Source organism: Lissotriton helveticus, chromosome 9 (genome assembly GCF_964261635.1).
Source record: "Lissotriton helveticus chromosome 9, aLisHel1.1, whole genome shotgun sequence".
NCBI classification, from domain to species: Eukaryota; Metazoa; Chordata; class Amphibia; order Caudata; family Salamandridae; genus Lissotriton; species Lissotriton helveticus.
Genome location: NC_136070.1, coordinates 1,134,467,047 through 1,134,493,635, shown reverse-complemented (window position 1 = coordinate 1,134,493,635; position 26,589 = coordinate 1,134,467,047). Strand labels below are relative to the sequence as shown.

The 26,589-nt window shown below is 44.8% G+C and overlaps 1 protein-coding gene across 12 annotated transcripts in view; it reads left to right on the top strand.

The window, feature by feature from the left end:
• MAGI1 (membrane associated guanylate kinase, WW and PDZ domain containing 1) overlaps positions 1 to 26,589 on the top strand; it is a 1,290,512-nt gene that overhangs the window by 955,203 nt on the left and 308,720 nt on the right. For all 12 annotated transcript variants that reach the window (XM_078661551.1, XM_078661549.1, XM_078661547.1 and 9 more), the window contains one exon: positions 21,297 to 21,500. In XM_078661551.1, coding sequence (XP_078517677.1) covers positions 21,297 to 21,500 — 204 coding nt within the window. The remainder of the gene's footprint in view (positions 1 to 21,296; positions 21,501 to 26,589) is intronic.

The window sequence follows — 26,589 nt, the reverse complement described above, 5'->3', positions numbered from 1 at the left end:
AGTCAAATTTTTCTAATATTTTAGACCTTGTTTACAGTTGAGTAACAATGGTATATCTTTTGTAAAGTTAGTTTAACCCAAAGGTTTTCCTGCTGCTAATGTAAATATTTGATGTAAGATTTTAAAAATCATAATACACAACACATTTAATGATTTAAGACACAAAAAGCTGAAAGTTGTACCTTGGACTTGTTAGACACTGTAATGCACAAAACTGAGACCAGTGTAGTATAAGCACCATAAAAATATGATTTCAACTGAAAGATGAAGAAACATATATAAAAACAATAGTACATACAAATGAGTTGAACTAAAGAGAATATGTATAAAAATGGTGTTTGTTGGCAATTGCTGATCAAATAATGTCCTATTAATAAAGTGGCCTAGTATTTCTATTGCTTCCCATTAGAATGCACTATGTTGGATCTATAGTTTATAAAAAGTTAAACAATTTTTGTAATAAGAACGGAGAAAATTGTGCACTCGGCTGTTACTAAAAAAGTGGATACTTTGTATTTTTCATCGTTGTTAGGCCTGTACGAACTTTGAATCTCGCTTGTCATGACTAGCTTCCAAAACCATCTGTAGTTCCAAATGTCCTACATGACTTTAGGTGAATCTGAGCACATGACAATCTTCCGACAGTGGTGTGATGCTACATCACTAGGACTCTTACAGAGACATTATGAAAGAATAAACCCCAAAGGAGGGGCATAACCCTACTTTTTCTTTTACCTGTGTAAGAGGGTTGATCTAATTTTGATGATTTTCAAGAACCATCCTTTACTTTGAACTACTTTTGCCAAATGCTACAGTCGGTAGTTGATGGACTGAAACCCTTCTTTGCCGAACCGTTTGCCTGGTATCTCTTTGTCCCGTACTATTGGACTCGCCCTTAGTTGACTTTAGATCTGAACCATTTTCTGCTTTGTCTTTAGGCTCGTGAACCTTTAGCTAAATAAGCTATCCTTCTGCCTTTGATGGTAGTAGTGCTCTGTGACTCTGTAAATTGATTTATGCGATAATCATTCCATGATGCTTGGTTTGAATGTTAGCCATTATATTGCAAGCTGTGCTAATTTTAACCAGATTACTTAAAAGACTACTTATTGCCATGAATTTTAAATCTATAATGCAATAACCAAATTATTATCTGTCTGAGTCTATTGTTGAGTCTAGTTAGGTTCTTTCACCGAAACTGCTATTTTCCAATGATTTGAATACATTGTAGTGAGAATCGGTGAACTTTTATGGAATATCAAGTTCTGTTTCTTTTATTCTGTATAGCCGTAGCATAACTTTTGGTCTGAATAATTCTAGTCCAACTTCACTTCCTTAGGAGTTGGGTCTTCCAATTGCAATACTTTTTGATTTTCTGCAGCATGGTCTTGACAGTGGTGTACTTAAACCGGACATCAAATTTTTGAGTTAGCTGTCAATTTATGGTTCTCGTTGGACAGCTAACAGTGTTTTGGTCACTCTTATTTCGACCCCCCTTATTTGCGAAGATAGATTAATGAGAGGATCATTGCCTCTATGGTCAATGAAAATGCTGCAGATTCTCTAATCGTAAAGGGCCCAGTACGGTTATAGTAATAGGGAGAGTAAGAGTGCAGATATTTCTACCACACTTGCTCTGAAACATATTCTTCTTAGTTTAGATTGTCTGAGTGATGCTTCATTTTACTTACCGTGGGAGAATAAAAGACAAAGTGAATCTTCCTGGGTTCAAGTACGTGATTCATGTGACTGGGGTGAGGGGGTGTCATGCTGAGATTAAAGCAGTGGATGGGGGATGCATTAGTCTGATGAATCTTCAAACCCCGCTTTGGTTTACTTGAGAGATCTCATATTTTGCAAATGGACGATACTCCACATTATGGTCACTTCAACTATCTAGTGAGTGGGAGAGTGGGCGCGGTAGGTGTTTAAAGAATAGCATCGAGCCTTACCTTCCAGCTTTGTTTCATTTGAAATACATTTAAAGGCCCCAGTTGTACATGGTGGAAGTGGTCAATAAAGAAATATTATATCAATGATGTAATTTGGGGAACAGCCTTTACGACGCGGCTGTTACACCGTGTGCCATTACAACGCGGTTTTTTCAACGCAAGTCGTTACCACGACTTGCGCTGGAGGGTGCTGCAGGACAAGGATTTTTTTAATTTACTATCCAACACCTTCCCTACTGTACGTAGGCTGGTGTTAGAATAGTAAATTTAAAAAATCCGAAGTCCGCACCCCTCCAACGCAAGTCGTGGTAACGACTTGCGTTGAAAAAAACACGTTGTAACGGCACGCGGTGTAAAACCACGCAATTCCTATATTATTGGTGAAGCCTATTCAGTAGAATTAAATGATCGTCCGTGTCAGAAACTGCACTCGTGTCTAGTAGCAGTAATTACATTTGTATTGCTCTTCATACGTCGTGCAAGGCACTGAAGCACGGTGTACAAAATGCAGCTTGCTACATATATGTGGTGCTGATTGGTTAGAAAGATGCTGTGTTTAGGAAGCGTTTTGGTGCCATGCATAAGTAATGTGAATGGTGCTCTTATCTGGACACAAATCGTAATGGTGGGAAAGGAGTGAAAGATGGAGTGGGTGCAATTTACATTAGTCTGTTGTAATAAGTTACTCTGCATGGCTCCTATTCAAGTTTTTTGTGGGCAACTGTCCAACCATGATCCCTTCAAGGTCGCCATTCTTGATGGTGCCTATAGAAAAAACAGGATTCATGATGGTTGTCTGAAATGATTGGCATGTCCTATTGCTTTCTTGATTACTGGCTGCAGTCGTGCTCTTGCTTCTGGGAATCCAGTAGAGTATTACATAATATATTGGGTGTTTGGGTCGAGTGTGGTGGTGGTGTTTCTGCAGGTCCATTCTGAGGTAGATTTGTTTGTCTGCTGTGGTTATAGGCTCTTGGACCTCCCTAATACTGTAGAAGTGGGGTTTAGGTGAGGTTTGTCCCAACAGTTGTTGTTTTGTAATATCTGCTAATAGAGACTTGAAACTGTGGGCCAGTTGATATTGAAATCGAATCCGGATCAATTTATGAGAGAGGTTTTGTGTGTTTCAGTTTAAAATCACTTCCATTGAGGTGTTTCGTGTACAAAATGTGCGAATTCATGAGTCAAGTTAGTGTTAGAAAATCATGCAACATTACTAGCATAGAACTGCAATTTTGGATGGTTATGAAGTGTCGCCGCACACTGAGTCGTTCCTCAAGAGTGGGTGTTCTACTTTACTGAGTTAACTGTGCCAAAAACCCAAAAGCAAATTAAATAAATCAAAAAACGTTATAGAAAGGGAACACCACATGTACAATAACTAATTAATAAGATCCAATCATGAGATTCACCAACATTATTCCAAAGTGACAACGAGCCCAGAATATTTAGTATGTTTGTAAAAATATATTATCCTAAAGGGGAAGTCCAGGTTCTACAAAGGGGGACTCTATATGTTTCTGCCTCCCTTCCCTGTGGCGGTCATGGCGATGAGTCTCACTCTCTGAGACCACTCCTTACTTTATTTAATAATAAGCTCAAAGAGCTATGCAGTCACACACTCTATACACTAAATATAAACCATACACCTACTTCGAGTTTATTCCAAATCAGTTCTTATATCCATAAGCACATCACATGGTATTTTACAATTATCAAGATCCCTTTCTCCTTTTTAACCTAATGAGGGCTACATTTCTTGATAGAAATTAGCATATGTAACACACCATGTCAATAAAGTAGTATGCTGAGTTTGATTTTCAAACAAGGACTCGTGCTTTTTGGAGTCTATTATAGAAGGGACTGATAACTAATCTTTCATGAAATGTGGCCATCATTAGGTTAACAAGCATTTGCAATGCAATAGGTCTCGCATTAGGAAAGTTTGAGCTATTGGTATTGTAAATGGCAAAGTTTTTATTTATGTTTCTTTTTTTTTAAATAGCTAAATTAATAGCTTCGTCATTTACAATGCCAATAGTTATAACTTTCGCAAATGTGATACCTATAGCATTTGTAATGCAATATGTTTTGTATTTACAAACCGCGAGAGGACAAAAAAAAAGCTCCGGACCACCGCCTCCTCCCAGGCCTTCAAAAGGGACCTCAAAGTTCTCCTCCTCCAGAGACACCTCCAAAAGTAATTCACGTCCTCTTGCTATTTGTGAGGAAGACTTCCCACTACTGATAATTTCTACTTTCCATGACCATGGAAGTGCCTTCCCAGTGTATGCCTGTGATTGGAGGGGTCTGCCTTTTTGCAGTATTTTCCATGTACTGGTGTTCGGTGCCCTTTTGTAACATGCACACACCACTCTGCCCTTGCAACACACGGCTGCTACCTCTCACATGTCTTTGCCTTTGATACTTGCACAAGTGCCACCTTGCCCATGTAACGCTTGTTCCTGAGCCTGAGTGTCTAGCACTTATTGCAGGACTATACCTCTAATTATACTCTGTTTTCTCTTATAACTGCACACTTGTCACTTTCATTTCCTCTTGTGCACTTTTGACTACCTCATGTATTTTGGTTGCTCACAATTTTTACTCAAGTATTTTGTTTGCTCACGATTGTCACTATTACCTTTACTACCCATGTATTCTGGTTGCTCACAATTTTTACTCAAGTATTTTGTTTGCTCACGATTGTCACTATTACCTTTACTACCTCATGTATTTTTGGTTGCTCATAGTTTTTACTACCTCATGTATTTTGTTTGCTCACAATTGTCACTATTACCTTATGTAAGTAACGTATGTTTTTGCAACCTGTTCTTTTGTAATGTTTCTCATTATGTTTCATTTCTGTTCCTAATGTGAAGCGCTCTGACGCCTTCGGGTAAAGTCCGCGCTATATAAAAATGCATAAATACATAAATAAATAAATACCGCCTTCGGGTAAAGTCCGCGCTATATAAAAATGCATAAATACATAAATAAATAAATACCGCCTTCGGGTAAAGTCCGCGCTATATAAAAATGCATAAATAAATAAATACCGCAAATCAAACATCCTCGTCACTCTGCCGGCCTGCGACCAGGAAGTCAGGCAGGCCGGCGCGACAACCGGAAACAGGAAGTAGGAGGGCGGGAGCCTACCCCGCCTCCCACGGAAGAGCCGCGATTGTTTGGAGCACCGGAGCAGGCAGGAGCCTACCCTGCGTCCCGGTGCCGAAGGAGGGAAGAAGAGTCCTGCTGCCGGGCCCTGCAGCTGAGGAGAGCCGCCGCACGAAGGAAGCCGGTGAGTGGGTTGCTGAGCTGCGGGGGGGGGGGAGCGTGTGTGTGCGCGCGCGTACGGGGGGGGTGCGGGCTGTGTATGTGTGCGTGCGGGGGGGGTGTATGTGTCTTGGAGTGCGTGTGTGTGACTGTGGGGGAGGGTGTGTGTGTGTGTGTGTGTGTGTGAGCGAGTGAGTGTCTGTCTGCGCGCGCATGTGTACGGCGCGGGACGCGACGTGCGCGTTCGCGCACACGAATCCAGGAGAAAAAGCTCGTACACCCTCTTGTCCTCCTTCCCCCCAGACTGATCGCTATACGTCTCCAGCTGGACACATGCATCCTTGCGGATGCATTGCCAGCGAGACCCAAAAAGGAGATGGGGAACTTGATCTCACCCATGCACGGTGTACACATATCTATTTGAAAGAAATCATGTTTGTTTTGTTTTTTCACTGCAGCAGGCTTTTCTATGTTTTAGGCATGGAGTGTGTATTTTAGCCACCAGCCCACATGGTCCTTTCTCCTCTCATTCTATTTCCATTTGTTTATTTCCTATTGTATATTCCTCTGTATAAAATGTTCCTTTTTGAATGTTTTGAATCCATTTTTTTTTTTAAGACCTTTATTTCAATTGCAGTATTACATTTGCGAGCCTACAACCACAGGGGCCGGCAGTCGCTAAAACAATAGAGGACAGTTAATATTGCCAATTTACACAGCTTTCAGCTGACAGCCCGGTGGCCCAGCAGCACTTCAACGTATCGTTTGGACAGGAGCAGAATAGTGGTGTAGGATATAGTGAAGGTCTTACTGTTTTAAGTATTGGAAAGACGAAAAAGAAACAACAATAACACACAATACAAGAGGCAATGCGGCGAACATGCTTCTCATGGGGGAGAGTCATATCATACAAACATGTAGAAATAAGGATGAGATGAAAAGTGGGAGGGGGGGGCCCCCGGGTAATCGGGCACAGAAAACGAAAATCTAAATAGTTGTAGGAATGTCAGGTCACGGGGGGTGTGGCAGTACCGGGGCCCCCGCGAACGGGGGGCACAGATCTCCCCACGATACTAATCCCATTGGTTCCAGACCCTACCCCACTTCTTAGGCCTACCACGTGCAACATATACCGTCTTTTCCCTGAACATGCACCAGTCCATATTTTCTTCCCACGCAGAAGTCGTAGGTGCCCTCTGGGACCCCCATAACTGTGCTATGTCTCTTTTAGCCACCATGTTGCCAAGCGTAGCCCATTGCGTTTGTGCCACAGTGTAGTCATTCGGCTCCCATATATTCAACAAACAACGGCGGGCCTCAGGCAGCAGCGAGACACCCGTGACCTCTTCCATAATCACATGCACACGGTTCCAAAAGAGAGCTACAGCCGGGCATTCCCATATAATATGTAGGAAGGTACCCAGCGCACCACAGCCACGCCTACATACTCCATCCGCAGCGAGACCCATACGAACCAGACGGGGACCAGTTACATTGACACGGTGTAAAATCTTTAGTTGCACCAGCCGGAGACGAGCCGGGATCGCGACTTCTTTCGGGGAGGATACCGCCGCCTGCCAATCTTGGAGAATTCCGACTCCATGAGTTCTTTATCCGAATCAGACAGACAGGGCAAGGCGATATCCCTAAGCAACAGATGCGAGTTTTCCTCCGGTCTGTCTGAGACTGGTGCATACACCTTCCGGAAATAACACGCAAAACTCTCCACAATGTCAACTGGGTCAACCCCTCGCACTCCATCAGCACGTTCCACCACAGGCACAACACGACTCGCCCTTTCTTTCTTATCCAACCTGGCAATCAACTTTCCCGCTTTATCCCCCACATCATACAAGCGTCCCCGCTGCTCCCGGCTCATAGCCTTGGCAGCGTCTGTCACCAGGGCACGATAATCCGACGCGCCAGCGCATGCTGTTTTTCTTGTGTCGCACCAGACTCCAACTCTCTCTCCAAGCTACTGAGGTCAGCCTCCAATTTTCCCACCTCCTCAGTCTTCCTTTTCTTAGCACCGGCAATCAGAGAGAGGGGGCTTGACCACGGATCACAGTCTTAAAAGCCTCCCACAAGGAAACAGAAGAGGACACCGACCCCACATTCTCAGCAAAGTACTGATCGATGGACTTGACCATACCCGCCCTGATCGTGGGATTACGAAAGTGCCAGGGATTAATCGGGCCACTCTTCCCTCCGCCCCAAACTGAGCGTCAATGGAGAGCCACACTGGGGAGTGATCGGATATACCCCAGGAGATCGTCTTCCCCTCCCATCTGCCGGTAACAACAGCATATCTACCTCTGTCATCTAGAGTGGTCACATCTATTGCAAGGGGGAGGGAACTTCTGACTAGAATCCCCGCCCCTCTCGACCCAGTGGTGAATCCGGAGTGGGCGACCAGACGATACCCTCGGCGGTTCATTGCACGACACGTGTTCCCATGTTCCCAATCAAATGCGTATCTTGTAACAACACCACATCAGGGGAGAAACATTTCATGAATTGTGACACTATACCCCGTTTAATGCCATCCCCCAGGCCATTGACGTTCCAACTGAGGACCCTCAGCCCCCTACCCCCGCATCCCAACAGTAAGGACCGACTTCCCCCTTCCAGCGAAGCAGACATCAAAATCAGATAAATCGTAAGACATTGCCTTTAAACCTAACAAAGCCCAACAAAAGTCCCCAGTCCACCCCCAGGAAAACCCCTAGAACATAACCCCCCACCCTGCACCCCTGCGCTAGTCCAAAGAACCACCCCAACTTGCAGTGTGCCTGTCGCCCACACTAGTAACTAGTTTACAAAAAGAAAGAAACCCCAGGAGGAGGAAGAGTTCCGTACCCCCCCGCCACCCCCGGGCTCAGCAAATAAATGTAGTCACATAGAAAGCCATCAAACCACTGCTGCAAAGTCCGTTCACTTGGCGTGCCGTAGTCACCGCTCACTCCTGTTCCTGCAGGCCACCTTCTGCGCCTTCCGAGAGATCCGGGCGATCTCGACGCGTCGGTAAAGTGTCTAGCCAGTCACTGACGACCTCAGGCCGATCAAAGAAAAGCGTTGGCTCATTGTGTTCAACTCGAAGCCGGGCAGGAAAGAGAATAGAGTACTTCACTCCCATGTCCCGCATCCTCCGCTTGACCCCCATAAATTCCATTTGCTGCTTCTGAACTGCTTGGGTAAAGTCCGGGTAAAAGCTGATGGTTGCATTTTCAAATTTCGTGGGACCTCCAGTTCGCGATGCCTGTAAAACAGCGTCCCTGTCCCAGAAGTTGAAAATTCTAGCTATTATGGGTCACGGCGGAGCGCCTGGCTTATGAGCTCCACCCGGAACGCGGTGGGCGCGCTCAACTGCAAAAAAGTTACTGAGGCCTTTGGGGGCCAGATGGTTCAGTATCAGGTCCTCCACGAGGAGATCTGTAGTCATCTCAAAGGACTTCTCCGGAACCCCAATAATCTGGACATTGTTGCGCCTTGCACGACTCTGAGTCCTCCAGCCGGCGGGCGAACAAGTCGTTAGTGGAGCGTAGGATTCGGACCTCAGTCTGAAGATCAGACACGTCAGTTGTAAGACTGGCGGTCAAGATGTCCAAAGACTTGACCCGTTCATTGGTCTTCGCCAGATCTGCTCTGATCAAGTTAATGTCGATCGCCACCGTGTCTAACTTCGAGGCCAGTGTCTCATACTGCTGGCCCACGGAAGTCTTGATCTCCGCAATGGCGCCCATGACGTCCCGCAAGGTTAGCTCCGCCGTCGACGCAGAACCATCCCTGGTCTAGTCCGGTGTGTTGCACGCACCACTGGGGGGGAACCTTTAGGACGGGTGTAGCGATACATGTTGTTCGATTGAGAGGCACCCCCTCGGTGCGTGTTCTTGGTCTTCTGCTTATCGCCTTCAGGCTTGCCCGCCATAGTGTGCAACGTGCCCCTGAGGGCCCTTCGAGACCTGGTATGAATGGCTCCTCGTCAGGTCAATCCCCGAAAGGTCTAAAGCACAAAGAGCGGCGGGCCAGCGCACATGCCAAGTGCAGACCTCGGGAGGCTGAAGTAAGATGGAAATTGGGTTCAGCCCAGAGAGTCCAAAAACGAAACCGAAAGCACCACGGGGGCACAAGACCACCGCCACTGGGCGCTGTTGTTCAATTACCACGATGGTACTTCGGGGACCTGAGTCCCGGGCTGCTCCCCGTTGTAGGCCGCTAACTTGCAAACGGAGTAAGTCCGGTTCCCGGCATCCAAATCAAATTCGGAAAGGAGCATTCAGATCAGCAGGGTGAAATCTTCAATAACCCGTCATCTGTGGCAGGATTATGCGGGAGGCGGCGAGGGTCCCGGGAGCCCTGTGCTCACGCGACCATCTTGGATGCGCGCTAAGCTCCTCCTCATTATTTTTCTTTATTGAATATCTTTGCAGGGATGGCATTATGTCTTGAGAAGAGGCTTGGCTCAATATCCGTATTCCAGGGGCCTGGGCTATTTTGTGGCTTTTTAAGCTTTCCTGTTCAAACTTTGCTCAAGCAGTTTTTATATAGAACAATACTTCTGAGCGAATTTAAATGGAGTTCCTGAGCCAGAGAGCTTGCAATTAGAATGAGCGAGACATCATACCTGGTGCTCTGGAGTAAATCTTGCTGTTCTGGATCTTTTTATCCTTAAGAGAAATGTTGTCCCCTTTCCTTTACTAGTTTGGTGAAAGGTCAGGATTATCCACTCTGCAGTCTGTTTAATGGGTTCCTATATTACTTTCTCCTGGCCCATGTGTTTAGAAAATAACTTTTGCAAGGACCACCTGACCCATCACAGAAGTAGTATCGGTTGTGCATACTCCACCTGGTAGTCTTTGCAATGATCCATTCGCCTTTAGGTTCGCATTTAAAGATGATGGTTCTGTTGAAAACCATAACTGAAATAAAGAAATCCTCCACTGCTCCAAGGGAAGGGGTTTTCAGTTTGATGTTACCAGGGTCATTTTGTCTTGCAGAGCTTAATATATTTTATAATGTTCCAGACCAGGTCTGCCTTTCAAATTGTTGCTCTGTATTCAATTGGGATACAGTAGCGAACACTGCCTGGTTCTTGATTCGCTGTGGCTTAGAATTTCCCAAAAGCTGAAAGCCATTTTCGTGTTTATTGTAGTTCATTCTTGAATATATTCTAAGACCCAGAACAAACCGTCAAATTGACTAATTGCCAAATATTGTTGGAGATCCACGGTCCTTGGCTTGGGGGGCTGTTTGAGTTTACATTGTACATAAATGTGATGGTCACTTATGTGGGGTGATGACCGAAGGTGCTTGGGTGGAGGGATTGCTTTGGAGGGAATTGGTGCTGTTGAATGTTTTGGATATTAATACTTTGTTTTACCCTTACTCCCTCATCTCCCCCCACCCCCCCCCCCGCCCCCGGGTGCACTATCTCCTGAGACACATTCCGACTGTAATAGTCTTCTGTTTTATCTTCCTATTTTACCTTTTGTTACCCTGACCACCATCTGAGGACATTCAATGGCTTTTGTACAACTTGGGTATCTTTTTTTAATTCAATGAAAAAACATATATTGTTAGAGATAATTCTTCTATACAAAAGACATTTTTCGGTGTCTGATCTCTGTCCAAGGGATCTTTCAGATCCAGAAATTTTTTGCACCATATCTGTTCACCTTTTTTTATGAGAAATACTTGTTTTTTAACAGCTAACCTCATTCTTATTGCTAAAATGACGTATCTCCAAATCCCAATTCCTATTTCGTAAGTATTGTTGTGTTTTGAGGCATTACTTGTTACTCGCTTTTATCTCCTGAAGATGTTTACTGTTCCATTTACACTTTGAGTGTCACTGAATATGTTGACTGTTTGTGATCTGCAGCTTGAATGTTGATAGAGTATCCCAGAACATAATTTCTATGGGAGAGAATTCATGGCTTGGAGACTTCATACACTGTTTGCTGACCAGGAATTAAGATTCCTGGCCCTTATAGTGAAAGCAGATTACCAATCTGCTCCCCCTATTTTAAAACTTCGAGATGTTTTATGTACACATTTCGGTTAAGGGTACTTGGTTCCTAGGAAGAGTCCACAGGACTCCTGAGGTTGAAGGAGCCTAGAAGCAGCACTTGATAATCAATTGAAATTGACTAGTTCTTTCATGTCCTTTTTCTAATAGAAACGTGTTACGAAAGGGACCTATTTGGAGATCTCCAATACTTCTATTATTTTTTACTTTTTCCATTCCTCTTCCTCCTTCTGTATCCTGCACTGCTAACTGGATTAGATTGTATCCTGACTGTTTTTTCTGAAGCTGGAGTTGTTCCCATCAGAGTGGGCAACATGCACAACTCTTATAGTACTTGCAGCACAGAGTAGACCGTTTGCTCGTCATTTATACCCTTGTAGTGAGAGTCCATCTGGATAAGGAGCCACACCAATTGATTATTAAAAAAATAAAAGGTACAGGGGATTCTGAGAACAAACAGACCATGGTGGGAATAATATCAGGTGATTTACCTCCATATTGTATTCCCCATTTTATTGCATTTAAATTGGTTGCAGTACCTCAGACATTCAGTGCAAGTGTAATTTGCATCCCGAAGTTCTTGCATCAGTTTGTGCACAGCTCTTAATGAATTCAATGTGGTCTCAACATTTCATAAGACCATTGTCTTTACCCGGATATGACTGCTGAATAAATTCTCTCTTCATGGGGCCTATAAACTTGAAAGCAGGTGAGGAGTCTTGAATGTAATTCAATGGGCTTGGAAATATGTCAATAAACAGTGTTTGATCAAGATTCAGGTTATGCAGAGTATTCACCCAAAGGCCTGCCCTGCTGTAAAAGTGAATTTCCTCAGCATTTTTTAGTAATAAACATGTTTATTTTGGGGAAAGGTGCTTATTTCGAAGACCATGTGACAAAGCATGGAGACCCAAGCTAACATGAGTTTAAATTAAGGTTGGATAATCTTCTGGTTCTCCAGTCCTTTTGTTTATACAAAACCAAATGAATAGCCAAATCAAGTTTTATTTTTTTAAACTGAAGAATACTTTATCTGTGAAAATGTTTTATCGTACAAAATGTTTTTAGACAGCGTTTACAATACATTTTAAATGTGGCAGAGGTGCTCTGCAATAACATGGATGTACGGTTTTGGAGCAAATTGAATGCCAGGAATTGATATTGCATGGCAAACATTAAAGACATACCACTTGACCACCAATCATAAAGAAAAAAATAATTACCAGCGTACATCCAAAAGGGGTATGCAAACTGAATAGAACAAGTTTTGATTCTAAAGAATAAGGTGCATTGCACACAAGACCTGAATTGCATAGGCTGATGAACATTTTCGAGGTCACTTTGACCTTTAGTACAAAATATATGGGACGCGATTGCAAAAAAAGGCATATGATTGCAATGAAATGAGAGAACCTTAATAGTTACAGTAGGAAGCCTTAGAAATTGGACATGGGGAAATGGAGACTGTCTGTGTAAGCATTTTTGTCTTGCTAAATGTACTAACGCATTGAAGTTAATCATTGGGCTATACAATTTGTAAATTGTATCTCAAGAAGACGTTTAGCAATGTATTGGAATATTTCCTCAATGTCCTACAGTTATATTTTGGATATAGCGGATATCTAAATAAAATTCATGCTCTTGATTTGGATTGTTAGCTGGTCTTGTGAATTTTGGTTGGACGAGAACTAAGTGACCAGTGTGCTCAAGCATTGGTCTGCAGTTGTGTGCCTACAGTTTAGAGTCAATTGTGTTTTCTCCTGTTTTATGTTTAAAAACACTTGTATGTGCCTACATCTGCTTCCTGATCCTCTGGCTTTTCCTAAGTCTTTAGCCGGGGTTTCCTCAGCCTTGCCGATGGTTTAATCTGTAAAAGCACTTTAATGCCCTATGGATGTCAGTCGTGCTTAAGAAATCTATATTTATTCATTCATTCATATAATGGGACTATTTCAGCTATTTTCCCTAGTTTTAGGTTCCTGAGGTAGGGTGATGTGACCAAATGGCTAGGACTGTTGCTAAAATGGCATACTAACTTTCTTGGCACAAAGCCCTCATTAGGGTAATGTTGATGAAAAAGTTGTGGTCCTTTTTTATACCTTTTTAGGTTTTTGTGTTTTGGCAAAGTTATATAATTTTAAAACATCTCCGAAATGCGCACTCAATTCGGATTTCTTTTTTTTAGCACATCACACATAAAGTAAAAACTCTCAGCTTAACACAATATTGTATATTGAGTGTTTAATTTTTGATTTAGCACTTCATCATATGCTGTTAAAAAGGTGCAGAGATATGAATTCATTGGTGTGAATTTCAGTGATGTAGCCATAACGCCATTCATGATATTTCTTGTGATGCCCTACTGTTGTTTTTTTTTTATCAGCACGTTTTAGGGATGCCTGAACTAACGGAGGAAGCTTTAAATAGTTTGTTTTTTTCAAATTCAGTGAGTGCAGCAGTCTTTAAGGTTATTTCTCATAATTGACTAAATCAAAATGGCATAATGGCCCCAAGGCAGGTTTAGGATCTGGCAGATGAACAACTGATCAACTGTTAAGTAAAAGTGGGCGAGTGAAGAACATTTGGCCGAATTTTCCTTTTTTGGAATTTAATGAAGATCAGCGCAGGAATTTAATAGTTTTAGGAAAGTGAAAAGGTACCAAATGCATCAGACAGCGCATATACCCATAATAATGCACCTGTATTCCGCATCTTCTGATCAGTAGCAGCTACCATGTAAAGAGGGTTGGGGGTGGTCAACCAAAAACATAAAACAGACTTACCTTCCTCCGTGACGTGACATCCTCCTTTAAAATACTGGTAGGCGCCAACACAGGACCCAGCAGCCAACTTCCCTAACCAATCCTGGCGCTGCTCTCACCAGCATGAGAGCAATGTCAGGATTCGAGGGAGCAGCGTCACTCCGTGCTCTTAGGAGCACTGGAGGCCTGCGCTTTCTCTAGCCCAACTGTCTAAGACAGCTAGGTTAGAGTAGTTTAAAATGCGCATGTCTGGCTGGCTGGCTGTAACAAGACAGCCAGACAAACCGACATGCACATTTCTAAAGCGCACAGCTCCCCTCTTACTGTCACTCGGCACGGCAGTACTGGCCCCGTCCCGTCCCGTCCTGTCACTCCGTTCAGGACAGGACAGTTGCTAAAAAATAAAACGGTAATAAATCAACTTTATTAAAGTTTTTTTTTTCAGGTCTGACCTGGGGCTTTTCTTGGTGTGGCGACACTCCACTATTTAAACAGAGGACCCGCCCCTGTTTCTGATATCTATTAAAGCAAGGTTGAAACACAGTTTCTTGTTTGCCGATTACTCAGGCCTCATTTCCAGCACAGAGAGTGCTCTCTGAAGACCAGTGGCAGTTTTTGACATATAATGTAATAAGAAGAACAATATAACAAATACTCTTGCATAAAGAGAGAGTTAGTCTTAATGGTAGGAGCCTGGGGGTTGTTGCAAAATTTTATTATTATAGAATTGACCTTTGCACAAATTGAAATAGGTGTTTTCAAGTTGAGGAGAGTCAACTGACTTTCTCAAACATTACTGAATAATGCCCATCCATATTTGTAAGTGGGGGATTCTTTATTTTCTGCTCATTTATTAGTGAATCCCTTAAGTCAATGGGGACACGTTGTGGGTGTTGTCTAATTAAATAATTAGAAATAATCTAGGATAATTTTCTTAATCCGAAGTCTTCTTGGCCTGTAATAATTGCATAAAGAAAACAGTAAATGAAAAAAATCAAGAAAACAGTTTTTTTGTCAAATGTATCTGTCTGTGCTGCATTGAAATCAGCACTTTTCAGGTTTTGCATTTCATGTAATCTGGGTACAGACTCGTACCAAGAAAGGCTTTGGTGGTCTTCAGAGCCAGGGCTGGGGATTCAGCTTTCTGCATTTTCAGTGGTGCCTCAGAAAAACAGTTTCATATTTGACTGCTTCATTGAAAAAGCCAGAGGTTTCTTGGCAGGTGTGACTAAGTGACTAGAGGATGATGGGCAATGCTGGTGGACCATGTAACAGTTGAATTAATCTCTGTTGTAGGAGCGGCCTGTCATATAGAATGATCTTAAAGGTCTTTTTCACTCCACAAAGAGTTTGGAAATGTCCCATATCACTGGGATGATTGCCTACATTTGTCTTTAATTTGAGGGGAGTTTGATGTTTGATATCCCAGTTGATTGACATTGATCTGCTCCCATTTGCATCTTTGTATGTAAATATATCTGCTTTCTCTTGTGCTGTGATAATGGGACAGAGAATGGAGCTGACTGTTTAGGATGGTCAAGGCTGTATTTGAGAATGAACCTTAAGTGATGGTTAGTGATTCTTATGATCCTGTTACATTTGGGTGTAGTTCTCTATTTCACAAAACTTTTGTATGTTGTTTAAAAACTGATCTGGTGGCCAGATGGCAGGTCCGTATTATTGTATGGCATTAAGGGATGGGAAGAAGCCATCAAGGATTATGGGTCTCGCACATTTGTTCACATTTGTTCATATTGTAATATCTGTATGTACTCTTAAAAATATGGTACTATACTTACAGGGCGCTCCTGTGTAAATAGAGATTGTGTGTGTAAATCAGCTGTGCCAAGAAGGGGTCTACCTTAAATATTTAAAAGGATTTGTGGTAGAATAGATCACTGGAGCGTCAAGTTCACTGGTGTTGCTGATCATGACCGAGGCCCATGCTCTTCTGTCTAAACTCTCCGACATAAAATCATTGGAACAAACTGCAGAGCTTGCTTCAGCACATCTACTCTTCTGAAGTGGGTCAGAACTACACCATGGTATCACTTTAACCTTTTCCTTGCTGATGACGGAACCGCTCCATCATCAGCCGTGGTGGCGATGTGCTGATGACGGAGCGGTTCCGTCATGGCCCGCCCGATGCGGCTGCGCGGTGCTGGTTTTGCGCCTGCGTGGCGCGTTCTATTATGCGGGCGGGGCCATGACGGAACCGCACCGTCATGAGCACAGCTCAACCGAGGCTGGTGACGGAGCGGTTCCGTCACCAGCATGGGCGCGCCGCGCGCCCCCCTCCCCCCCTGCCCCCTTAGCGCTGTGGCGGAATAGCCGCCGCAGCGAAGGTGTTAAAAGGGTGTATATAGATCTTGTAGGTCTTCTGCCAGTGTGCAGCTATCCCCGTTTACTTGACATCATTATGTGCAGGAACAAACATCTGTTATGCCATGTGAGCATAAAGTGAGCACTAGTTGTTCAATTGGGACTGTTTTTGAATGATTATTAATTTTCAGTTATTTTTTTAGGATTACTGGAATGCTTGACATTGTCTCCTAATTTGTTAGTGCGAGTTTGAGGAACAGCTTGTTAGGGAAGTGTCTCTAGCTGCATTCAAAGGGGTGGTGGAGCAGTAGTTGTAGATAGTATTGTTGAAGAGGCTTGCTGTGTGCTTTTTTTCTTGGTTCACTTTTTTTTATTGTTGCTCATTGTTTAAGAGAAAATTAATTCGCCTTTTTAAGCACCCCCTTTATTTGTTTGCTTCTGTTTGTAACTATTGTTTAACAACTTCTCCCACCACCTTGTTTATCAATATTTGTGGCACTGTTCACGCTGCGGCCCCCACTTCCTCTCTGTTTTCCTCTGTAGATGATTGTTTAAATTGTTATAGTGTTTTTTCATTCAACATTTTGTCGGTCTTTGCCTTTAATCTTAGTTTGTCACTGTTTCTGCCTTTCTGGTATTTGTTTTTGTTTATATACCGGGCCCTATTCAGATTGAACTGTCATTGACCTCTTTGGGAAAATATGTTGAACGTGACTGAGCAGCGTTTGAGGGGGGAGACAAAAACGTCTGACTTTGAAGCCCTGTTTGAAATTCTCAAGGCGTTTTCAAAATGGAAGTTGTCAACTTTTGCCTTTGTTCCGCTGTTCTTAAATACTTGCAAAGGTGGCTTTAGCATGCTCTCGTTCTTTTCAAAGCAACCCTCAACTACTTTGTGAAGGATGTACACAATACCCCGCCACCTGGAAGATGGGCTCAGAAAAGCATTTTGTCAAATTTGCCCCACGGTTGAAAGAAAGTTAAACAGAAGCTCAAACCCGCCCCTTGTCCAGTCTCCTTTTTTCATGGACTGACCTTTTATAAAGGCTCAACCAATGAAAAGAGGAGATGGGTGGACTAGTCGCATGGAGGCCATTGCTGGCTGCTCACGACATCCGTGCTGGGCTTCCAGTGACCTCCTGTGTGCCTCCTGTTTGTAACCGTCGACCCAGTCTACCCGTGTCCTGAAGTGTGTAACGGCTCTGTTGGGAGACGAGGCAGATATCTGCTGCTTTCTGAACCCTGGAGAGCCCTAGCTCCACAATATACCGTGGAGTGTGGCCCTTGATTGGCCTAACCCTCTCTCAATGGTCTAAAGGGACTACTCGGTGGTCCTTCATTGTGACATGAAGCGCCACAAAAATGGGAACAGAGCAGTGGTATTGTAAGTGCAGGAGGAGGTTGTGTTTTGAATTTTTTTATTTTTTTTTAAACTTAATAGAGGATTTTTGAGGCATCTGCTCAGCACAATAAGGGTTGGCTGCCACTTATTTGACTATTGGTGGCCAATTGATTGCCCTGCATGCCAAATGGTGGGTAGTCTTTGGATGATGCGGATCATCCATCATCATATGTGGTCATCTGTGGCAGAGGCTGACCATCATCCAGCTTTATCCAATCCAATCCAATCCAAAAATTCTTTATTTCGGCCACATGGGCCATAAAAGATGCAATGAAAATACATACATTTAAAACACAATATTTACAATAAAAATCCTACTGGACCTGCAACGATGAAAAATACAGGGTAATATAAATTAGCCAGACATTTTCTTCCTTATTATCCATGCTGCCATTAAAAATTTGGAGACCGCAAACACAATGTGGCCCAGGGTGTTGGTTTTCATAACCCTGTAGGCCTGTAGATACTTCCTAAAGCCCAGGTTCCGACACAGAGGAGCTATCCAGCGCCTCCTCGGGCTCCGGTAGGCTTGGCAACAGAACATTATGTGCAAATCATCTTCATCGTTGGCTTTACAGCATGGGCAGAGTTTATCACCCCCTAACGACCATTTATAGGTAAATACTTTAGTAGGGAGTGTGCCAAACCTCCATTGCAGGAACAGTTTCCTCGCCAAGAGAGGATAAATAAAATCCATAAAAGGTTCAAACACATAAGAATTTTTGGATTCCATAAAACATTCCGTCAAAGTGCCACTGTCATGAGCATTGACCATGTCAACAAGGTTTTTATCCTTGTACAGCTGGGCAAGGGCTTTACGCGAAATACTTCGACAGCCCTGAGCTGGATCATCCCATAAGTCTGGCAAGTTCAGGCTAAACAGTTCCGACTTAATAAATGCCAGCCAAGGGATTTTACAGTTAGCATTCAACCTCATGACATGAATAAGGTCCTGCCTATAGTGATACAGTTCCTCGGTGGTCCATATCCGGTGCCAGAACTTCACAGGTTTCAACCGTAGATCCTCAGCAATAGAGGGAAGGCCCAGGTCAAGTCTTAGAGGGAGGAGTGGTGTGCCTTGCGGAAGAGCAAGTAAACGTCTCAAAAAACAATTTTCCACCCCTGCCATAACCTTCCCTGCTTTGTGTCCCCACAGCTCACTACCATAAGTGGCTGCTGCCTTCGCTTGGGACCTGTACGTTTCCAAAGCCGGGCTTACAGGCTTGAAGGTGGACTTATTGGACACCTTCAAGAGTGCGCCCGATAACTGGGAGAGTTTCAACCTAGATCTTGCTACCTGGGAGTCCCATGCCAAGTTTTCTTGAAGTGATACCCCCAGATATATAAAGGTCGAAACCCTTTCGAGACTAGTTTCCCCCAGTTTTGGATTGGGTCTAGTTTTGGTGGGGGGGTTGAAGATCATGAACTTAGTTTTTTCAGTGTTCACCTCCAACCCATGTTGGCAACAAAAACGGCCAAAACCGTCCACAATCCTCTGGATCCCCATAGGGGATTTGGAAAGAAGGAGGGTATCGTCGGCAAACATTATTGCCGGGACCCTCCTCCCTGCCAAAACCGGGGCATCATTGTCTTCAACCGCGTCAAGATGTTGAATGACGCTGTTAATGTACAGACAGAACAGTGTCGGAGCCAAAACACAGCCCTGTCTGACACCTCGACGGACCGGGAATCTACCCGAGAGCTTTCCATCCCTCCCACACCTCACTTGCGCAAAGTTGTTCTCATGCAGCCTAATGATAATACTAAGGAGGTGAGGGGGTACTCCTAGCTTCTGCAGAACCTCCCATAGCTTCCCCCTGGGGACTAGGTCAAAGGCTGACCTCAGGTCCACGAAGACCATGTACAATCGACCTCCCTCTAACGTTACCGTCTTCCAATACAGGAGAAGGAGGCGAAAAATTTGGTCCATGGTCGACGTGTTCTTCCTGAAGCCAGCCTGGAGGGGGCTCATGATGTCATTGTCCTCGACCCAGTCTAGGAGATGGTTTAGAATGAGGCGCGCAAAGAGCTTTTGGGGCACGTCTATTAGGCTTATAGGCCTATAGTTGGCGGGAAGCAGAGTAGAACCCTTCTTGTGGATAGGTACAATCTCTGCCCCCAGCCACGACCCGGGGATCGCCATACCTCCGAGAATAGCATTAAAAAGAATAAGAAGATATGGGCCCCTAAGCTTGAGAAAGGGAAGATTAATAGTTATATGATAAAAAGCCAGTCTTTTCTACATTTTACTCTGGGGGAATCAATTGATTAATCGCTGTTTGAGAAATACCATGTTATTCGCATTAGAAAGCTGGTCTGAACTCGCTCCAAAGATCTATTGGCCAGATCTCATTATGCCGGTCATCATAGGAGAGTTCACCAACATTTGGATGCTTAAGACTCACAGCCATGAAACGTTTCTAGGGGACTAATGCAAAAAAATCAGTGTGTGTGTTTCACACCTGTGAAATATTAAGGGCAATAGTGCTATTCCTGAGGAACTTTACTTTCTTAATTTGGGACCAGCTGGAATAGTGTATGTCGGCCTGCTATCTTGAAGAAACAGAGTTGGGCCAGTTACATGGGGGCCACCAATTGCCAAGCCAGACAACCTGATTGTTGGAATGTTATATTTTTGTGTGTACAAATTGTATACTCTTAGATATAGGGGCCAATTGATGGGGCCAGATGTGGCCTAATGACCAAAGCTACCGACTTTGGAACTGGGGAACCAGGCTGCCGCCTCAGCTCAACATCCTATGATTTTGGGCACATCACTTATGGCCATATATACACTTTTCCCATAGACACAGAATGGGTAAAAGCCCTTGATACATCTATCTAATACGTGCCTAATTTTTATTTATTTTTTAAGTGGAATGTAATCTGATTTCCATGTAAAGTGCTTTAATTCCCTTGTGTCAAGTTGCGCTATAAAAAAAATATGCACTTTATTTTTTTAATACATTTGCTCCTTTTAGAAACTCTACAACAGCCATTCCCACAGCACTGGTTCACTCCCTAACTGACCCACTGAAAAACAACGGAAGTGGCGAGTGTTTAATAAGAGTTAGCGCTGCATGACGACTGGCAAAGGTTTCCTCTTCCGAACAATTTCAAAAAACAGCAGCAAGAGCCCCGCATCGGCCGCATAATTACAGGCCAATCAATCCATTCACTTATCGGGGTTATTGGGGCAATGCATGCTTTATTTCCTGATGAACCCGCGGCAGTGTGTGGAAGCTCACACGGGCCGCGGCTACTAATTGAAATTCAGATGTAATGAGATGAGGTTCAGCCGTTCGGCGGAGCTGCTTTTGTGTAAGCGCTTTTCGCTCCGTGCTCCTCAACAATGCTGTCATCACAGCTACTGTCAAGACCAACACAAATCTTACAGAGAGGAAAAAGTCCTTGCTTGTCGGGTCCAGAAAAAAAAAACCGGAACGTGCGACAATTTCTGCTTTCATTCGGGAATGTGTTTTGATGGAGGAAATATCTTGCTGTTCAGAGTACTTTTCCTTCCCCCTTTTCAATATGCAAATGTCTCTATCGCCTAGGTAACTATTATGGGACGCCCAAGCCTCCGAGCTGTCCAGCCAATGGGATTGTGATTTCCAGTGATGCTTTGCGAAACCTTCAGTCCGACTCCAAGCACGCAACTCCACGGCGATCCAAGTCTTACAATGACATGCAAAATGCTGGCATTGTGCACCCAGAAAACGACGATGATGACGTCCCTGAAATGAACAGCTGCTTCACAGGTAACGTGAAATGTTTGTTTTCATTGGTCCTTTTGCATCGTCTGTAACAATGGCCCCTATTGTAGAGTTGAATGGGTTCCAGGCACAAATGCAGATTAAAAATATCCTGATTTGGCGTAAAGCCGGTCTCCGCAGGAACCTAATTAATTATTAGTGCTTTCAACTTTTGACGCTACCAGAGATTTTTCAGTAGATCTGCCTTGATTAATTATATATATTTTTTATTGTTTATTCCAAATCAACACTTTTTTTCTTTTTAAGGAAAGCCATGATGAATTTTACCCAGTTTTTGTAGTTTTTTCACTTCCAAGACATTCATGTCGCCTGTTGCCTATCTGACTGTCGGACACAGTTGATACCACCAGTCATGCATTTGAGGACAGCAGGAATAGTGTCTAATTGCTTGTTAAACCTGTAATTTATTTGACCCCTCTACTAGCATGTTTTCTCACATTTAAGACTCCACATTTTTGCATAATTCGGTTTCTGCTATTAATAGTTGAGTAAATGAAACGGCCCTTGATTCTGTCAACATTTTGTTAAGTTCTGTTTATTTTCATATTATTGAGATGAAAGTCACCTGAACCATTTCACCTTCCGCATCCTATCTAGCATATAACAGTACATTATATAGTTCACTCATTTGGCTCTACGTTTACATATTTGTCTCTGTAGTTTTTAAGCTCTGCATAGGTGTGGGAAGGGTTTAAGTGAGTGTGGGATAAGTTTAGGTGGTCCTAGCGTGGGGGAGGGGTACTTCAGATGTGAGCTTCGAGTTGATGGTGATATGTGGGTGGGCTGATGCATGGCCATGGACTTCTTTGTAAGTAAAGGGTTTCAAAAAAATCATGGGGTGGATGTAATCTAATATGTTGTGGAGTCCTGGGCACTGCTAGCGAATTCATGGCTTTGTAGTGCTTTTCTCCGTTTGATGTGCGTAGGCTGTTTTTTTGGCTGTGTGATGATGGGTTGTGGTCCATGATTTAAGTTTGTACAGCCACCACCAGACTGAGACTGACTGCTGCTCAGTAGGCCTGGCATTGCTGCGATCACTGGATAAGGTATACCCCAGAAATAATGATTAATCATACTTAAGACAGGGACAAATGAATGCATCACGCACCACAGTACCATCCTTGCTTTAGATTAGTAATTTTAAAAAGCTCTAACATCACTGCCTTTGGTTACGCAGAGGGTTCGGCATCGAACAATACTTCTGATTCTTCACTGTTGATCTGTGCTCGTGTATTTCAGCTTCAGTTGCCTTTAGTGTCCATGCAAAATATGAGCTTTTAGAGAGTGAAAACTACCACCCCCTTATTATTATCGAGTTTTATAACGCGCCTGGTTACCCTTGGGCATCCCCGCGCTCATCCAGAAAAAACACCAAAGCAAGAAGCACAAACATTTAGGCAGGAAACAAATGGGTTTTTAAAAGTTTACGAAACCGCAAAGTGCTCGTTTCCAGGCGCAGATGCAAGGGGAGGGAATTCCACAGTGTAGCCACATTTATGGAAAATCTTCTGCCACCGGTTCTTGCCTTCCTAACCCTTGCAACTTGCAACAGATAAAGATGATCTGAGCGAAGGGCGCGGGAGGGCTTGTAAAGCTGAGCCATATCCCGCAGGATAGGAGGACCTTTCCCTTGCAAAATTTTTTGGGCCAAACAGAGTGCCTTAAATTTCACCCTCTCCCTGACAGGGAGCCAATGTAGCGCCTTCAACGCAGGGCGAGCTGACTGACGCCTGGGAAGGTCCGTCAGGAGACGGGCCGCAGCATTCTGCACTTGCTGCAGTTTGTTTAAAGTAGCTTCTGGGGCCCCCAGAAACAGAGCATTACTAAAATCCAGCCGTGAGATGATGAGACCCTGGATGAGTAATCTTCTGGCTGCCACTGGGAGGAGAGGAAGAATCTTACGAGCTGACCGGAGCAGACCGAAACACACGCCAGCGGTCTTTTTGGCGTGTGGCTTAAAAGAAAGGTCCTGCTCCAGCCATACCCCCAAGCTCTTGATCTCCTTTTTGGGGATAGGTGCATCTCCCAAGCAGCTGGGCCAACTCCTCGATGACAAGGAGGGGGAGGAGTTCCCTAGCATCATCAATTCCGTCTTTGAGCCGTTAAGTTTGAGTGATGAGCTACACATCCAAGTGAAGATGTTAACCAAACACGTGTGCAGCCGGTCGGGTTGATTTGCCGACTGGGGAAGCCCTACTACCAACGGAGTATCATCAGCGTAGCTGATGATCTTAATACCCAGTGGCAGTACTACACTCTCCAGTGGGGCCATATAAATGTTAAATAAAGTAGGGCTCAGCGAAGAGCCCTGCGGCACGCCACACTGGAGAGGAATCGATGATGACTTCTCGTGGCCTTCCCATACCTCAAACGTCCGGCCTTCCAGAAAGGACGCGAGCCACTTCAAGGCCATCCCGGAGACCCCTACCCCCGACAGCCGTTGGAGTAACACCTGATGGTCTACGGTGTCAAATGCCGCACTGAGGTCCAGGAGGATCACTGCCACTGATCCCCCTGAATCCAGAATGCTCCTGGCATTCTCCACAACTGCCAGCAGGGCAGTGTCCGTTCCCTGCCCGGGGCGGAAACCCGTTTGAGAGTCACCCAGAAGGGCGTTAGACTCCAAGAAACCCGATAGGCGACTATTCACCAACTTCTCTGCCACCTTACTAAGACCAGGGAGCAGGGAAATAGGCCTAAAGTTAGTGAGGTCACCAGCATCCAAATTGGGCTTCTTCAGAAGGGCCTTGACAACCGCTCCCTTCCAACTAGGGGGCACCACTCCTTGGGTGAGTGATAGGTTTATAAGGTCCGTCACTGGGCCGCCGATGGTAGGGGCTACCTGCTTCAAATATTTCATTGGTGCAGGGTCTTTCGGCGATCCACTCTTCATGGTCGCCAAGACTCCAAGGACTTCTTCCATAGTGACAGGACCGAAAGAGTCCAGCTCCACTAACTGTGCCCTGGACTGAAACCCTGGATTACCACCCAAGGGAGTCTCTTGGGCTGGCTGAGGGAGAGATGCCAAGATGTTATCTATTTTGGTTTTGAAGAAAGAGGCAAGTTCAGAGCATTTCTCACGAGGATTGTCGTAAACGATCTGTGGTTCGGGAGCTTTCAGGAGTTCTTTGATGACCCTGAACGACTCTTTCGAGGAATTAGACGATGAGCCTATTCTCTCCTCGAAGAACTCTGATTTCGCTACCCGGATAGCGGATTTATAGATACTAAGAGCCGTCCGATATTCTCTCCGGCTAGTTTCGCTCCAATCTCTCCTCCACATCCGCTCCAGCCTCTTGCAGCCCTTCCTCAGTGTCCTCAGCTCCGATGTATACCAGGGCGCGGATCCCACTCTCTTACCCCTGGTGAGAAGTCTTTTCTTGGGGAGGATGGCATCAAGCGAGTTAGTCAGCCAGGTGTTAAGCTTCTCATCGGCTACTAACGGATTTGACCCGGGGATAGGCCGGGACGCCTCCAGATGTACCACCCAGGTGTCCACTGGGAGCCTGGACCAGGCTCTTTCTACAGTGTAAACCCTAGGGGTTAATGCCCCTAAGACTTCAAATTGCCACTGGACCTGCACCAGGAAATGGTCTGTCCAGGGCAATGCCAGAGTGGGTAATGCTTTGAGGCAGTCCACGTTAGAGAATATGGGATCAAGCAAATTTCCCTTCCCATGCGTTGCACCCGCGTTAACCAAGATGATCCCGAATGCTTTAAGATCGTGCTGAAGATCTACTCCCAAAGAGTTGGAGGGGTCGTCAAAATGGATGTTTAGGTCCCCCAATGCCACAAAATTGGCGGTAGAGGAGGCGAGAAGCGTAACCGTTTCCAAAAAGGAATTAGAAAAGTTACCCAAGGTCCCAGGGGGGCGATAGACAAGAAGGCCGGCCAAGGAAACAGTAGGTGACAAGCGAAGAGAGAACTGGCAACTCTCGCAGTCGCTCACCCCTCCATCCTGAGCCCTACAAATTAACGTGTCTCTGTAAAGAATGGCAATTCCTCCTCCCCGCCCCACAGGCCTGTCAAGGTGGAATATGAGAAAGCCTGGGGGAAGTGCTCTAACCATATCCGGGCCTGAGCTAGGGGAGATCCAAGTCTCTGTTAGAAATAATACATCCAGCTTGTGGTCAAGAATAAGAGTTAATTTCCATGGCATGGCTAGGTAAGGATCGACAATTCAGCAGAGCTATTGAAAGCACGGATTTGTCGGAGGCCGTGTCCCGACCCAGAGTGCAGACTCCGCAAGGCAAAAACGGGAGTCCACCCTCATGGGCAAATCTGCATGGAGTAGATTTCAGACACCGCCAGGACATAAGTTCCTCCCTGCTATACTTACTGCAAATATGTGAAGGCTCCAGCGAATCGGCCATGGAAACCAGCCCTGAGCCCTTCTGGGCCCAGACGGGCTGAACTCTGGCGTAACTCCGGCGTCAGTCCGGCGTCCCCGCTGCGCGTAACCGCTGCGCGTCAGCATGGTTGCCTAAGTACTGTCCTACCAAAATAGAGGAAGGACTTGCAGCCACGCTAGCACCCACTCACCCAAGATGGCCGCCACAAGTCAGGGGCGAAGGACCCGCAAAGCGCGGTGAAATGCCACGATTAGAGTGCGAGTGTGATGACAGAGGTGGGGGTGTGCGAGGCCAGGCGAGTAAAAACAGGGGATAAGTGTCTAAAAGAAATGACACGCAAAGACAAAAAACGGGTAAGTTTTAAAAACAGGAGCTGCCACAAACAAGCGCTGCTTGAAAAGTGCTCTCGCTGGAATAGGGCGCGCTGCCACAATTTGCCTGCCTAAGTACTGTCCTACCAAAATAGAGGAAGGACTTGCAGCCACTCTAGCACCCACTCACCCAAGATGGCCGCCACAAGTCAGGGACGAAGGACCCGCAAAGCGCGGTGAAATGCCACGATTAGAGTGCGAGTGTGATGACAGAGGTGGGGGTGTGCGATGCCAGGCGAGTAAAAACAGGGGATAAGTGTCTAAAAGAAATGACACGCAAAGACAAAAAACGGGTAAGTTTTAAAAACAGGAGCTGCCACAAACAAGCGCTGCTTGAAAAGTGCTCTCGCT